The sequence below is a fragment of the Delphinus delphis genome, chromosome X (assembly GCF_949987515.2).
Source record: "Delphinus delphis chromosome X, mDelDel1.2, whole genome shotgun sequence".
In the NCBI taxonomy this organism is placed as follows: Eukaryota; Metazoa; Chordata; class Mammalia; order Artiodactyla; family Delphinidae; genus Delphinus; species Delphinus delphis.
In genome coordinates this window covers 35,618,269-35,632,103 of record NC_082704.1, presented here as the reverse complement: position 1 = coordinate 35,632,103, position 13,835 = coordinate 35,618,269, and the positions used below count along the sequence as shown (strand labels likewise).

General features: G+C 46.2%; 2 protein-coding genes across 6 annotated transcripts in view; one reads left to right on the top strand and one right to left on the bottom strand.

Annotated features, from left to right (window-relative positions):
- The window catches only part of ATG4A (autophagy related 4A cysteine peptidase), a 63,831-nt gene extending 56,133 nt beyond the window's left edge, over positions 1-7,698 (top strand). For all 5 annotated transcript variants that reach the window (XM_060002658.1, XM_060002657.1, XM_069540373.1 and 2 more), the window contains one exon: positions 6,702-7,698. In XM_060002658.1, coding sequence (XP_059858641.1) covers positions 6,702-6,772 — 71 coding nt within the window. In that variant the 3' untranslated portion in view covers positions 6,773-7,698. The remainder of the gene's footprint in view (positions 1-6,701) is intronic.
- Positions 7,699-8,850: 1,152 nt separating this feature from the next.
- COL4A6 (collagen type IV alpha 6 chain) overlaps positions 8,851-13,835 on the bottom strand; it is a 159,511-nt gene continuing 154,526 nt past the window's right edge. The window contains exons 41-45 of the mRNA XM_069540335.1: positions 13,646-13,792; positions 12,786-12,902; positions 12,009-12,200; positions 11,011-11,297; positions 8,851-10,459 (exon numbers count right to left, since the gene is read on the bottom strand). Of these exons, the coding sequence (XP_069396436.1) occupies positions 10,199-10,459; positions 11,011-11,297; positions 12,009-12,200; positions 12,786-12,902; positions 13,646-13,792 (1,004 nt within the window). The 3' untranslated portion in view covers positions 8,851-10,198. The remainder of the gene's footprint in view (positions 10,460-11,010; positions 11,298-12,008; positions 12,201-12,785; positions 12,903-13,645; positions 13,793-13,835) is intronic.

Here is a 13,835-nt window from a genome sequence, read left to right as displayed (position 1 = left end):
ATTATTCGTAGACTTTTTGATGATGCCCATTCTAACTGGTGTGAGGTGATACATCATTGTAGTTTTGATTTGCATTTCTCTAATAATTAGTGATGTTGAGCATCTTTTCATGGGCCTGTTGGCCATTTGTATGTCTTCTTTGGAGAAATGTCTATATAGGTCTTCTGCCTATTTTTTGATTGGGTTGTTTGTTTTTTTGCTATTGAGCTGTATGAGCTGTTTGTGTATTTGAAAATTAATCCCTTGTCCGTCACATCATTTGCAAATATTTTCTCCCAGTCCATAGGCTGTCTTTTCATTTTTTAAAATGATTTCCTTTGCTGTGCAAATGTTTTCAAGTTTAATTAGGGCCCATTTGTTTATTTTTGCTTTTGTTTCCATTACTCTAGGAGACGGATCCAAAAAAATATTGCTGCAATTTATGTCAAGGAGTGATCTGCCAATGTTTTCTGCTGGGAGTTTTATAGTATCTGGTCTTACATTTAGGTCTTTAATCCATTTTGAGTTTATTTTTGGATATGGTGTTAGAGAATATTCTGATTTCATTCTTTTACATGTAGCTGTCCAATTTTCCCAGCGCCATTTATTGAAGAGACTGTCTTTTCTCCACTGTATATTCTTGCCTGCTTTGTCGTAGATTAATTGACGATAAGTGCATGGGTTTATTTCTGGGCTTTCTATCCTGTTCCATTGATCTATGCATCTGTTTTTGTGCCAGTACCATGCTGTTTTGATGACTGTAGCTTTGTAGTATAGTCTGAAGTCAGGAAGCTTGATTCCTCCAGATTTGTTTTTCTTTCTCAAGATGGCTTTGGCTATTTGTAGTCTTTTGTGTTTCCATACAAATTGTAAAAATGTTTGTTCTAGTTTTGTGAAAAATGCCATTGGTAATTTGATAGGGATTGCATTGAATCTGTAGATTGCCTTGGGTAGTATGGTCTCTTTCGCAATATTAATTCTTCCAATCCAAGAACATGGCATATCTTTCCATCTGTTTGTGTCATCTTCAGTTTCTTTCATCAGTGTCTTATAGTTTTTGGAGTACAGGTCTTTTGCCTCCTTAGGTAGGTTGATTCCTAGGTATTTTATTCTTTTTGATGTGATAGTAAGTGGGATTGTTTCCTTAATTTCTCTTTCTGATAGTTCATTGTTAGTGTATAGAAATGCAACAGATTTCTGTATATTAATCTTGTACCCTGCAACTATACCATATTCATTGATGAGCTTTGGTAGTTTTCTGGTGGCATCTTTAGGATTTTCTGTGTATAGTATCGTGTCATCTGCAAGCAGTGACCGTTTTACTTCTTTCTTTCCAATTTGGATTCCTTTTATTTCTTTTTCTTCTCTGATTGCTGTGGCTTGGATTGCCAAAACTATGTTGAGTAAAAGTGGTGAGAGTGGACATCCTTGTCTTGTTCCTGATATTAGAGGGAATGCATTCAGCTTCTTACTGTTGAGTAAGATGTTTAGCTGTGAGTTTGTCATATATGGGCTTTATTATGTTAAGGTATGTTTCTTCTATGCCCACTTTCTGGAGAGTTTTTATCATAAATTGATGTTGACTTTAATCAAAAGCTTTTTCTGTATCTATTGAGATGATCGTATGGTTTTTATTCTTCAATTTGTTAATGTGGTGTATCACATTGATTTGAAGATATTGAAAAATCCTTGCATCCCTGGGATAAATCCCACTTGATCATGGTGTGTGATCCTTATAATATATTGTTGGAGTGAGTTTTTTGTTGGAGTCAGTTTTTAGTATTTTGTTGAGGATTTTTGCATCTATGTTCATCAGTGATATTGGCCTGTAATTTTCTTATTTTTTGAGATATCTTTGTTCTGTTTTGGTATCTGGGTGATAGTGGCCTCATGGAATGAGTTTGGAAGTGTTCCTTCCTCTGCACTTTTTTGGAATAGTTTGAGAAGGATAGCTGTTAACTCTTGTCTAAATGTTTGGTAGAATTCATCTGTGATGCCATCTGGTCCTGGTCTTTTGTTTGTGGGGAGTTTTTAAATTACTGATTCAATTTCAGTACTGGTAATTGGTCTGTTCATAGTTTCTATTTCTTCCTGGTTCAGTCTTGGGAGATAGTACCTTTCTAAGAATTTTTCCATTTCTTCTAGGCTGTTCATTTTATTGCCGTATAGTTGCTCATAGTAGTTTCTTATGATCCTTCGTATTTCTGTGGTGTTGGTTTTAGCTTCTCTTTTTTCACTTCTGATTTTATTGATTTGGGCCCTCTCCCTTTTTTTCTTGATGAGTTTGGCTAAAGGTTTATCAATTTTGTTTTTCAAAGAACCAGCTCGTCGTTTCATTTACTTCTATTGTTTCTTTAGTCTCTATTTTATTTCTGCTCTGACCTTAATGATTTCTTTCCTTCTACTAACTTGGGGTTTTGTTTGTTCTTCTTTCTCTAACCTGTTTTAGGTGTCAGGTTATGTTGTTTGAGATTTTTCTTGTTTCCTGAGGTAAGCTTCTATCGCTATAAACTTCCTTCTTAGAACTGCTTTTGCTGCATCCCATAGGTTTTGGATCATCATGTTTTCATTTTCATTTGTCTCTAGGTATATTTTAATTTCATCTTTGATTTCTTCAGTGATCCATTGGTTGTTTAGTAGCATATTGTTTAGCCTCCACATGTTTGTGTTTTTTGCAGTTTTTTTTTTTGTAGTTGATTCCTAATCTCATAGTGTTGTGGTTAGAAAAGATGCTTGATATGACTTCAGTTTTCTTAAATTTACCAAGGCTTGTTTTATGGCCTGGCATGTAATCTATCCTGGAGAATGTTCCACGTGCACTTGAAAATAATGTGTATTCTGCCGCTTTCGGATGGAATGCTCTACAAGTATCAAGTTCATTTAGTCTAATGTGTTATTTAAGACCTGTGTTTACTTATTGATATTCTGTCTGGATGATCCATCCATTGATGTGAGTGGGGTGTTAAAGTCCCCTACTATTATTGTGCTACTGTCAATTTCTCCTTTTATATCTGTTAATATTTACCTTGTATATTGAGGTGCTCCTATGTTGGGTGCATATATATTTACAATTGTTATATCCTCTTCTTGGATTGGTCCCTTGATCATTATGTGGTGTCCTTCTTTGTCTCCTGTAACAGTCTTTATTTTAAAGTCTATTTTGTCTGATATGAGTATTGCTACTTTGGCTTTCTTTTGATTTCCATTTGCGTGGAATACCTTTTTCTACCCCCTTACCTTCAGTCTGTATGTGTCTCTAGATCTGAAGTGAGTCTCTTGTAGGCAGCATATATACAGGTCTTGTTTTTGTATCCATTCAGCCAGTCTATGTCTTTTGGTTGGAGCATTTAATCCATTTACGTTTAAGGTAATTATAGATATGTATGTTCTTATTGCCATTTTGTTACTTGTTTTGGATTTGTTTTTATAGGTCTTTTATTCCCTTTTCTTCTTTTGTTCTCTTCTCTTGTGATTTGATAACTACCTTTAGTGTTATGTTTGGATTCCTTTTTCTTTTTTGTGTGTATATCTATTATAGGTTTTTGGTTTGCAGTTACTATGAGGTTTTTGTTTAACAGTCTCTATATAAATGTGATTGTTTAAGTTGCTGATCTCTTAATTTCAAGTGCATTTTAAATACCCTGTATTTGTACTCTCCTCCGCTCACGATTACAGTTTTTGATATCATATTTTACATCTGATTGTTTTCTGTATCCTTTAACTGCTTATTGTGGATACAGCTGACTTTACAAGTTTTGTCTTTTAACCTCCCTACTAGTTTTGTCTGTGTATTATATACTACCTTTATTTGTCTTTACTAGTGAGCTTTTTCATTTTATAATTTTCTTGTTTCTGGTTGTGGCCTTTTCTTTTTCACCCAGAGAAGTTCCTTTAATATTTATTGTAAAGCTGGTTTGGTGGTGCTGAATTCGTTGAGCTTTTGCTTGTCTGTAAAGCTTTTGGTTTCTCTTAAGGAGAGCCTTGCTGGGTAGAGTATTCTTGGTTGTAGGTTTTTCCTTTTCATCACTTTAAATATACTGTGTCACTCCCTTCTGGCCTGCAGAGTTTCTGCTGAAAAATCAGCTGATAGTCTTATGGGAGTTCCCTTGTATATTATTTGTTGCTTTTCTCTTGATGCTTTTAGTATTCTCTCTTTATCTTTAATTTTTGTAAGTTTGATTACGGTGTGTCTTGGTGTGTTTCTCTTTGCGTTCATCCTATATGGGACTCTGTGCTTCTTGGACTTGGGTGCCTGTTTCCTTTCCCAGGTTAGGGAAGTTTTTAGCTATTATCTCTTCAAATATTTTCTCAGGCCCTTTGTCTCTCTCTTCTTCTGGGACCCCTATAATGCAAATATTAGTGCACTTGGTGTTGTCCCAGAGATCTCTTAAACTGTCCTCATTTCTTTTCATTCTTTTTCTCTTTTTTCTGTTCAGCTGCAGTGGTTTCCATTACTCTGTCTTCCTGCACACTGGTGCATTCTTCTGTATCATTTGGTCTACTATTGATTCCTTCTAGTGTATTTTTCATTTCGGTTATTGTACTCTCCATCTCTGTTTGGTTGTTCTTTGTATTTTCTCTTTGTTAAAAACTAGCTTCTCATTCTGTGCATCCATTCTCCTCCCGAGTTCTTTGATCATCTTTACGACCATTACTCTGAACTCTTTCTTGGGTAGATTGCCTATCTCCACTTCACTTCGTTCTTTTTCTGGGGTTTTATCTTGTTCCTTTGTCTGGAACCTATTCCTCTGCCGCCTCATTTTGTCTAAGTTGCTGTCTGTATTTTTATGTCTGTGGTAGGTTAGTTACATTTCTCAACCTTGGAGAAGTGGCCCTCTGTAGGAGGCATCCTGTGTGTTCCAGCAGTGCACTCCTCTCTTGTCACCCAAGCTATATGCTCTAGGTGTTCCCCCTAAGAGGGCTGTTTGGTTCCTTCTGTTGAGGCGGGCTGACTATGTGGGTGGTCTGCTAGGCTTAGTTGGCTTCTAGTCTGGTTGGTTGCCAGGCCCTGCCTTGTGCAGATGCTGCTGGTTGCTATTTAGTGGGGCCTGGTCACGAGGTGGCTGGTTGTGGAATCCAAGGGGGCCCTGGAGCTAGTGCTGGCTCGCTGGTGGCCGGAGTCAGGGTCCTGAAGCCTCTGGGGCTGTTGCCCAACTACTGGCAGGGGTCAGTGCTGGATTACTGGCAGGCAGAGCTGCTTCCTGGAGTGTGGCTCCTGGGCCCAGGGATCCCAGAGCTCATTTCAGATCACTGGTAAGGGGGGGCTGGTTTCTGATACAGTTGGGTATGGGGTCTTGGGTGTCCCTGAGGTTGCAGTGGCCTGCTAGTTGGCAGGGTCAGGGGCCAGCTGGTCCCAGGATAGGGTCTCTGGCCTGTGTTGTGGGATTGTAGTTTTCTTGCTTCTGGTGTCTGCCCCCTGGTGGGTGAGCCTGCTTTAGAGTCTTGTTCAGGATTCCTTGTGGGAGGGGCCAGGGCCTGCCCACTGGTGCGTGGAGCTGGGTCTTGGCCCTCAGATGGGCAGGGCCATGTCTAGGGGCTTGTCTGGACGCCGTGGGTCAGGACTTCTTTAGGCAGCCTGTCTGCTGATGGGTGGGGCTGTGTCTCTGCCCAATTGGTTGTTTGGCCTGAGGTGTCCCAGCACTGGAGCCTATAGGCTGTCGGGTGGGGCCAGGTCTTGGCACTAATGATCCAACATGTCAGCCACCAGGAGTGTTCATGTAGTTGAATGTTCCCCAGTATGTCTGCCACCAGGGTGTATGTCCCCTGGGTGAGCTTCAGCCACCCCACCCCACCCCCACCTCTCCAGGAGAGTCTCCAGGCCCAGCAGATAGGTCTGGCCTAGGCTCCTATCAAATCACTGCTTTTGTCCTGGGTCCCAGTGCACATGAGATTTTTGTGTGTGCCCTTTAAGAGTGTAGTCTGTATTTCCCCCAGTCCTGTGGGGTTCCTGCAGTAAAGCCCCACTGGCCTTCAAAGCCAACTGCTCTGGGGGCTCCTCCCCCCAGTGCCAGACCCCCAGGCTGGGGAGCCTGATGTGGGGCTCAGAACTCTCACTCCTGTGGGAGAACTTCTGTGATATAATTATTCTCCAGGTTGTGGGTCGCCCACCCTGGGGGTATGGGATTTGATTATATCGCGAGTCTGCCCCTCCTACCCGTCATGTTGTGGATCCTTCTTTATGACTTTAGTTGTAGAAGATCATTTCTGGTAGGTTCCAGTCTTTTTCATCAATGGTTATTCTGCAGATAGTTGTTATTTTGGTGTGCTCATGAGAGCAGATGAGCTCAGGGTCTTTCTACCCCCACATCTTGGCCCTTAAACCTATTTTGATTCTTTATAGAGAATTGCTAATACTCAGCAGTGGTCCCACCTATAAGTCTCCTCTACACAAACTTTTCTGTAGCAAAGCAATTAAAAATGCATGGTCTTGGGGCTTCCCTGGTGGCGCAGTGGTTGAGAGTCCGCCTGCCGATGCAGGGGACACGGGTTCGTGTCCCGGTCTGGGAAGATCCCACATGCCGTGGAGCGGCTGGGCCCATGAGCCATGGCCGCTGAGCCTGCGCGTCGGGGCCTGTGCTCCGCAACGAGAGAGGCCACAACAGTGAGAGGCCCGCATAACGCAAAAGAAAAAAAAAATGCATGGTCTTAACTACTGAGTAACTTATTGACCGCTTGAGACAAAGTGTCAAGCTTTTTTCTTCCTCTTTTCTGTATTGTGATAGAATTCATCGACTCTACTGAACAACTAGAGGAGTTTGACCTGGAGGAAGATTTCGAGATTCTGAGCATATAGAATAGTGGGAACTCACCTTGGAGATCTGTCTTCCATCTGGCACCAGAAGAACATGAATTCATCACAAAAAACTTTTCTAGTCAGCAAGTGCCTGATATGCCAACAGCATACAAACTTGATAGCAATCATGACTGAGCCAATCACCTTTTCTCAGAAAAAAACACACAAGTGAACAATATACCCCTTCCCCAGAAAGAACTAAAACAATCATGGAATCTAGGAGCAGAAAGATTAGGAGTCGTCTCTTGCACTTCCCAGCTTCTTACATGGCCACAGCGAATCTTCAGCTACTGAAATGAGGAGGTGGATGTCTGGAAGATAGACAGCAACTCCCACCTTGCTTCCAGCACCAGCAGATGAGAGATGGTTACCCTGTGCTTCTTCACCCTTTCAGGTTAGACCTCTCTGGGCTAAATACTAAGAAGCAACCTGTTCTCTTGCTCTAATAATAAAGTGATAATCGTATCAGGGAAAAAAAGTTCTTGTTAAATTATTTGAACATGTGTTTAAATAATTATAATTGATCTCAAAAAGCGTGTCAAAGACATTACATCAAATGTATACTTATTGATCTCCTTCCCATTTGCGAGAACCTTAACTATTTGATGCGTCACTGTCCCCATCTTTACTGATACTTTTGTCAGATGGTCACCCTGTCCTTAAATCATTATCATTTAAATCAGGGGTCTGCAGACTTTTTCTGTCAAGGGTCAGATAGGAAATGTTTTAGGCTCTGAAGACCACATAGTGTCTGTCACAGCTCCTCATCTCTGCTGGTGAAACCCCAAGACAGCCATAGACAATGTGCATGCACATGAGCCTGGCCGTAATCCAATAAAACTTTATTTACAAAAACAGGCAGAGGGCTGGATTTAGCCCACAGGCTGTAGTTTGCTAATCACTGACTTAAATTGTTGATTTTTGTTTGGGAAATTAAAAATTGTGTTTGAATTTGACTCCATTTCGCTTGACAGTCATAACTGGAAAGAATTATTCATGTGGTGACATTAATCTGTGCATCAAATACAATTCCAAACCATTTCAGGACTAGCAAGCAACATACTAAATTTGAAAGCTCATATTCGTCAAATTGGCTTTGCTAACCACTCTCTTGTGTGGATGCACCTCGTGTCCCAGTGCTATCTTCCCCTTTTCCTCTCCTTGTCTTCTTAACCTATGCATTTCACCTCCATGCTCAACCAAGCCCCCAGGAAGGCCAGCAACTGCGGTTTGAAAGCTAGCACCAAACCAAGGTGGGTTTTTTTGTGTGGTATATTTAGGAATATTTGAACACTTGTTTCCTTAGATTCCATTTTGTTCTTTTCCAGTAGATAATATATTCCAGCGGTTCAGAATTCGAAAGGTGCAAAATGGTATTCAGTGAAATGTCTCTCCCTCCCACAGGTCAGTTCTCTTTCCTGAACACTCCCAATGTTATTAATTTCTTCTTTATCCTTCCAGAGGATATATTTTATGCATATACAAATATATGCACATATATCTTAGATTTGATTTTAATGACTAAAATTTCTCTACATATTTTTTTTTTTTTTTGGCGGTATGCGGACCTCTCACTGTTATGGCCTCTCCCGTTGCGGAGCACAGGCTCCGGACGCACAGGCTCAGCAGCCATGGCTCACAGGCCCAGCCGCTCCGCGGCACGTGGGATATTCCCGGACCGGGGCACGAACCCGTGTCCCCTGCATCGGCAGGCGGACTCTCAACCACTGCGCCACCAGGGAGGCCCTAAAATTTCTCTACTTTTGATTTATCTATAAATGATCCTGAGGCCCCAGAAACATGGAAATTCCTTTCTTGAACTCTAGCGTGTGATGGGGCTAAAGACAGTTGTAGGCTTATCTTGAAGCATGGTGTGGATTTGTTGCCTGTTGGAAGACATTATCGACCCTTGACTTTAATTGTATTTTTCCGTGTCTCAGTGTTTTGTTATAAAGCTCGACTTGCAGTGACAGGAACCCCCTTGGCTCTGAGGGGGGCTTATGAATTTCAGTGAGATGGACTTTAGAAAAGTTTTCATCAAAGAAAGAACGTCAAAGGAGTCAAATGTTCATATTGGATTCCTTTTATTTGCAATGTACAAAGCTGACACCATGCTTATTACTGAGGAGGTGAAGTTAACAATAGTTCAGATTATACTGATTATGCTTTGTCTGTGTTGGCACAGTTTACATAATATTTAAGGAAACAGAATCACCTGGAAGGAATTGCCTCATGTCAACATAGCTAAGTGTTCTGGGAAACTGATAATTAAAGGAAATGCTTAAAACAAATCCCCCTAAACAGAATATACTTTACAGTCTACTCAGGCTTGCTTTGGGTCTGCTAACTGCTAAAGAGAGGACTGTGCTAGATTTTTATGAGGCTTTAAAAACATATCAGAATGGTTTAACAGGCTACCTGTGAAAGAACAACTGGATGGACATTTTAATGGGAAGTCTCTCACAGCCTCAAAATGCAAAGGAACCAACACTGCAGTGTCGAGTTGCCACACTGCACACATCTGAATGGCATTTGGAATAAACAGGGGCTTCTGAGAAATTGGGACAAGGGATTTTCCTTTTTGTTCCTGGAGTCAAAAGCAAAATTCACACCTCCTTACCCATCCTCCCCTCTCCCCCCGGTCCGGGAGGAAGGGCTGCGGTTCTCATTTCCCTTTATGGGTCTGACCACATCTGGTGCATCCTCTGCTCTACTCTGAACCAGGCCAAGTCTGCTGCCTGTGGCTGGGGAGGGAGCCGGCAAGGAGGAAGTGACTTGTCTACGACCATGTGAAGTTCCTGGGCACCTCTCGGCTGCTGGTCTTCCAGTGTCCCTAAGTAGTCTGGGGCCCAGTCGTGCTCACTCTCGAAGGGGTCAGAGCTCACCCCGGGACACTGGCTGGCATCTCATTCCAGCTCTGCTGCCTGCCTAGACACAGTGGGTCTCTGGGAAGAGGTGAGAGCTTGCCCTGTGCAGGCTTGAGCCATCCATAATGTTGAGCCAGAGAAATTTTTTTCACGTGGAGACACTGGGTTCTAGTTTAAGCCAAATGATGTGCGGTGACCTCTGGACATAATGAAATCACTGACTCCTTTAGCTCTCACGAAGAGCTTTCTGATCAAGAGAGTGAGGAAAGCTAGCATTCTAAGAAAGTGGTGGCCCAGCAGGTCTTTCTGAGGTAGCCAAGAAGAGTCACACAAACTGTAGCACCGAAATGGGACAGCAGATCTCAGCAGGGTGGGCTCACCCATGGGGCCTGAGGGTGGAGGTGACCAGTGTCCAGTAGTCCAGCCCAAACGAGACTCCAATGTACACCTTGACAGATGGGCAAAAGGGCTTGGCCTTCCTTCTTCAGACCGTTCAGGTTTGTGAGGTGACCGTTGTGCGGGGCAGGGGAGGGCAAGGGGCAGAGTGGCAGGTGCCACCCTACACGCTTTTCATACACACCTGGCAGCGGCTGACCCGGGTGTGGAGCTGCCCGGCTTTCAGCGTCTCAGATACCGGCTCCTCCCCAAACTGCTCCCTCTCTTCCACCGTCGTCAGCCAGAAACTGTACTTGTTGGCAAAGTAGTGGCAGGTGCCGCGGGCACCACTGCACTCGATGAAAGGAGTGGCTCGGAAATCCTCTAGGCAGGAGCCAGGGGAGACCAGGGACTGGCCCCCGCCCTCAGCGCCGGCGGCCGTGTGCTGAAACAGATGGGCGGTGGCTGTGAACTGGTCACCTTGGGAGGTGATGGACTCCGCTGCTCCGTCTCTCAGCTCTGGTCTCTCGGCTCAGCCCCCCCCGTCTGGCCAGCGGACCAATAGCTATGTTTTAGGACCGGGGGCGCTCGTCCTCCCTTGTCTCAGCCTCAGAGCCAGGAGCGCCCCCTCCAAGCTCTCTAGGGCCCTCCTAACCCACGGCTCCTGGGCTGCGGCTGCATCCCAGCCAGTATTTCCCAAACTGCTGCCGTCCCGCCGAGTCCAAGGTGTGTTAGGTGCCCCCCGAACATTTCCACTGACAAATCTGAGAAAGGCTGAATTAAGGAAACCGCCAACAGGGCTCAGCATGCAGTTCTTCTCAGAGCCCTCCGTCTGCCCCAAGCCCTTGGCGGTGTGCTCCAGAGAAGGGAGAGAGCACGGAATAGTCCACAGGCCGTTAGACCATGGCTCCCTCAGCACTCGATTTCAGAATTTCCCTCCCAGCGCTCCCCGCCCTCGGCCTTCCTCCTGGTGGAGAGGGCGGTGCGGGACCTTACCATGAGGAAGGAGTACCCAATCCAGAGGCTGCGCCAGCCCACGGGGCACTGCGGGATGGTGATGTCCTGGCTGTGCACAGCAATGGCTTGTGAGGGCGCCTCACACACAGAGCAGCGGCTGATGTACGGGGGAATCTGCGTCTGGCCGACGGGCATCATGGGGATGGGCGCGGTGGTGGAGAGCCAGTAGGATTTATCGTTGCGCCGGGCATAGTGGCACACTTCGTTGATGTTGCAGTAGATGAAGGGCATGGTGCTGAAGCGGGGCAGGCAGGAGCCAGCAAACCCTGCAAGGAGAGAAGGTGGGCAGGGGCAGGTAAGTTCTGGCTGAGGGGCAGGGCTGCGATCGTCCCTGGAGCCACTACAGCTGGACTAGATGGTGGTTTGGGTTCATATCCAACTGCTTGTAGCAGAGCAGGGACGCCTTTCCTTCCTATCCCGGACCACTGTACACACACTGAAGTCTATTTTCTATGCACCAGGGAAGTTTGATAATGAAAGGAATCTTTTTAGAAACTGAATGATGACTCCCTAATTAGTCTGCTTTGTCAAATCAGCATTTAATAGAGTGAGACTGTGGTTCGCTGAAACACACACCTGAAGACAATTCAATTAATTCTTGGGTAATCATTGTTGCCGGCAGGTCATGTTATTATTACTACTACTGATCGCTAACATTTAATGGACGCTTAATACGTGTCAAACGTTGTTCTAAGCATTTTACATGGGTGATTCCCGTAATCCTTAGCCTACCCTATGGGACAAGTACTAGCATTAGGCTTGTTCCACTGAGAAGGAGGCGGAAGCTTAGGCTGAATAACGTGTCCAGAGTGAGCGGCAGAGCTGGGGTTTGAACCCAGATCTGCCTGACTCCAGAGCTGGTGCTTGTAACCCACTACCCAACATGGGCCCACCAAGGGTTGGGAGGAGCGAGGAGTGTGGCTCCTGGTCCTTGTGGGGACAGAGGGCCAGGGCTGGATGTGCGAGCCGGTACCTACCCAGGTCCTGGTTGTGGGCTTTCTCCTGCCCCTCCACGAACAGCAGGCTATAACCGACCCACAGCTGGCTCATCCCGACAGGGCACAGGGGCACCTGTTCTGACTGGCTGTGCTTCACCAAGGTGTAGCCCACTCTCACGCTCTGCCCAGGCATTCCAGCCCTCCCGAAGGGCCCCGGCTTCCCTGGAGCTCCTGAGATGGAGAGAGCAGAGATAACCAAGGACCCGCTGAATCAGAGGCAGTGAAAAAGCAGAGCCGGGGTTAGCGAGGCAAAAATCACTCCCTCCTCTCCTGCCCGACAGACGTGGCTAACAATCGCGGCACTTTCCCAGCAAGCTTCAGGACTGTTCTCTACTCAGGACAACTGATTTGCCGTCTCTGATGTAAAATGGAAGGTAAGTAGCAGAGCAGCCATGTCTTATCTCAGATTCTCTTCTCCCTTGAACCACCCCCCTTCCATCCACGTCAGAATCCCTGGGTAGAAGACGAGGTGTGCAGGGCAGGGGGCCACGCTATAGTATAGAGTTATAGCTCTTAAGAGCTGGAAGAGAACCCAGAGAACTCTGTGGAACAGTCCTTTGCCTTCTGGAATGTAGGGCTCTAATCCTTCACAGGCTCAGAATGGAGTGAACAGATTCGAGCCCAGTTTTCCAGCCTGCTAGTAGTATCAAGCTTTACTGCCCAGTTTCCTAATTCCACGATTCGAGATTTTGACTCACCCTCAAGCCTCAAACCCTTACAGAAGCCCTCTGCCCCCTAGTGCCGACATTGCCAGACCTTCAAATCCTGGAGGGCCTTGCAGTCCAGGGAGACCAGGATCACCAAGAGCCCCAGGTGGGCCAGGGAGTCCATTGGGGCCGTCTTTGCCGGGGATGCCAGGTAAACCTTTGAAGCCTGCCAGGAGAGAAGGCCCACAGCGGGGTACTCAATGTGCAGTGTCTGGAGGAGCCTTCCTCGGAGAAAGGGGACTCGTGTGTCATGCCCAGGACTCACCAGGAGAGGGCGAACTGGCCATCACCCTGGAGTGCACGCTGAGCTCAGGACTGAGCCTCCTGGGCTAGTCCTTAGTTCACGTCCAGGCAGCTCAGCCCTGGGACCTCACTCTGAACTTAGCCCTTCTGAGCTCCTTCACACCCATGTCCCCCTCCCTTCCTCTCATCTTCCCAGCAATGCTAGGGAGGATGCAGGGCAACTGCTGGGGTCCCATGTCAGAAATGAGGACACCGAGGTCCAGAGAGACTGCTAGCTTACTCCAGCCGGGGCAAAACTGGGATTGGAAGCCGGGTTTTCCGTCCCCCAGCCCTGGGCTTTCTCCGTTGGTCTCTGTCCCCCCACCACGCTCCCTCCTTCCCGCAGCAGTGCGTTAGCGAGGGACGAGCTGTCTGGATTAGCTGCTGTGCTCTGCCCACACAGAGCACTTCGTTCCGTGTGCTTCATTCTCTGAAGCCAAGTACAACTGCTGGCCCTGCTGGTCCCCTCCTTCCTGGTGAGAAGCTTGGAAGCTTTGTGAAGGAGCCGAGGAAACGCTCCATGAAGGTGCCCCCTTGGAGCCGGGGTTCCCAGCCAGTTGCTTCAGCCTCCCAGCCAAAGCCATCTCAGCTCCCCGCGAAGTCCCCTTTCTCTGGCGCCCTCCTCACCTTGTAGGCCTCCAGGGCCTTGGGCCCCAGGGTCCCCCATGAGGCCAGGGATGCCATCGATGCCTGTTAGACCCATGGGTCCAGGAGGAGCCTCGATGGCTTCTGCAATTGGTGTTTGTCCAGGAGCGCCTCGGGGGCCGGATAAGCCTGTGGGCACGTGGGAGAAACAGAAATGTCAAGCGGAGGCAGA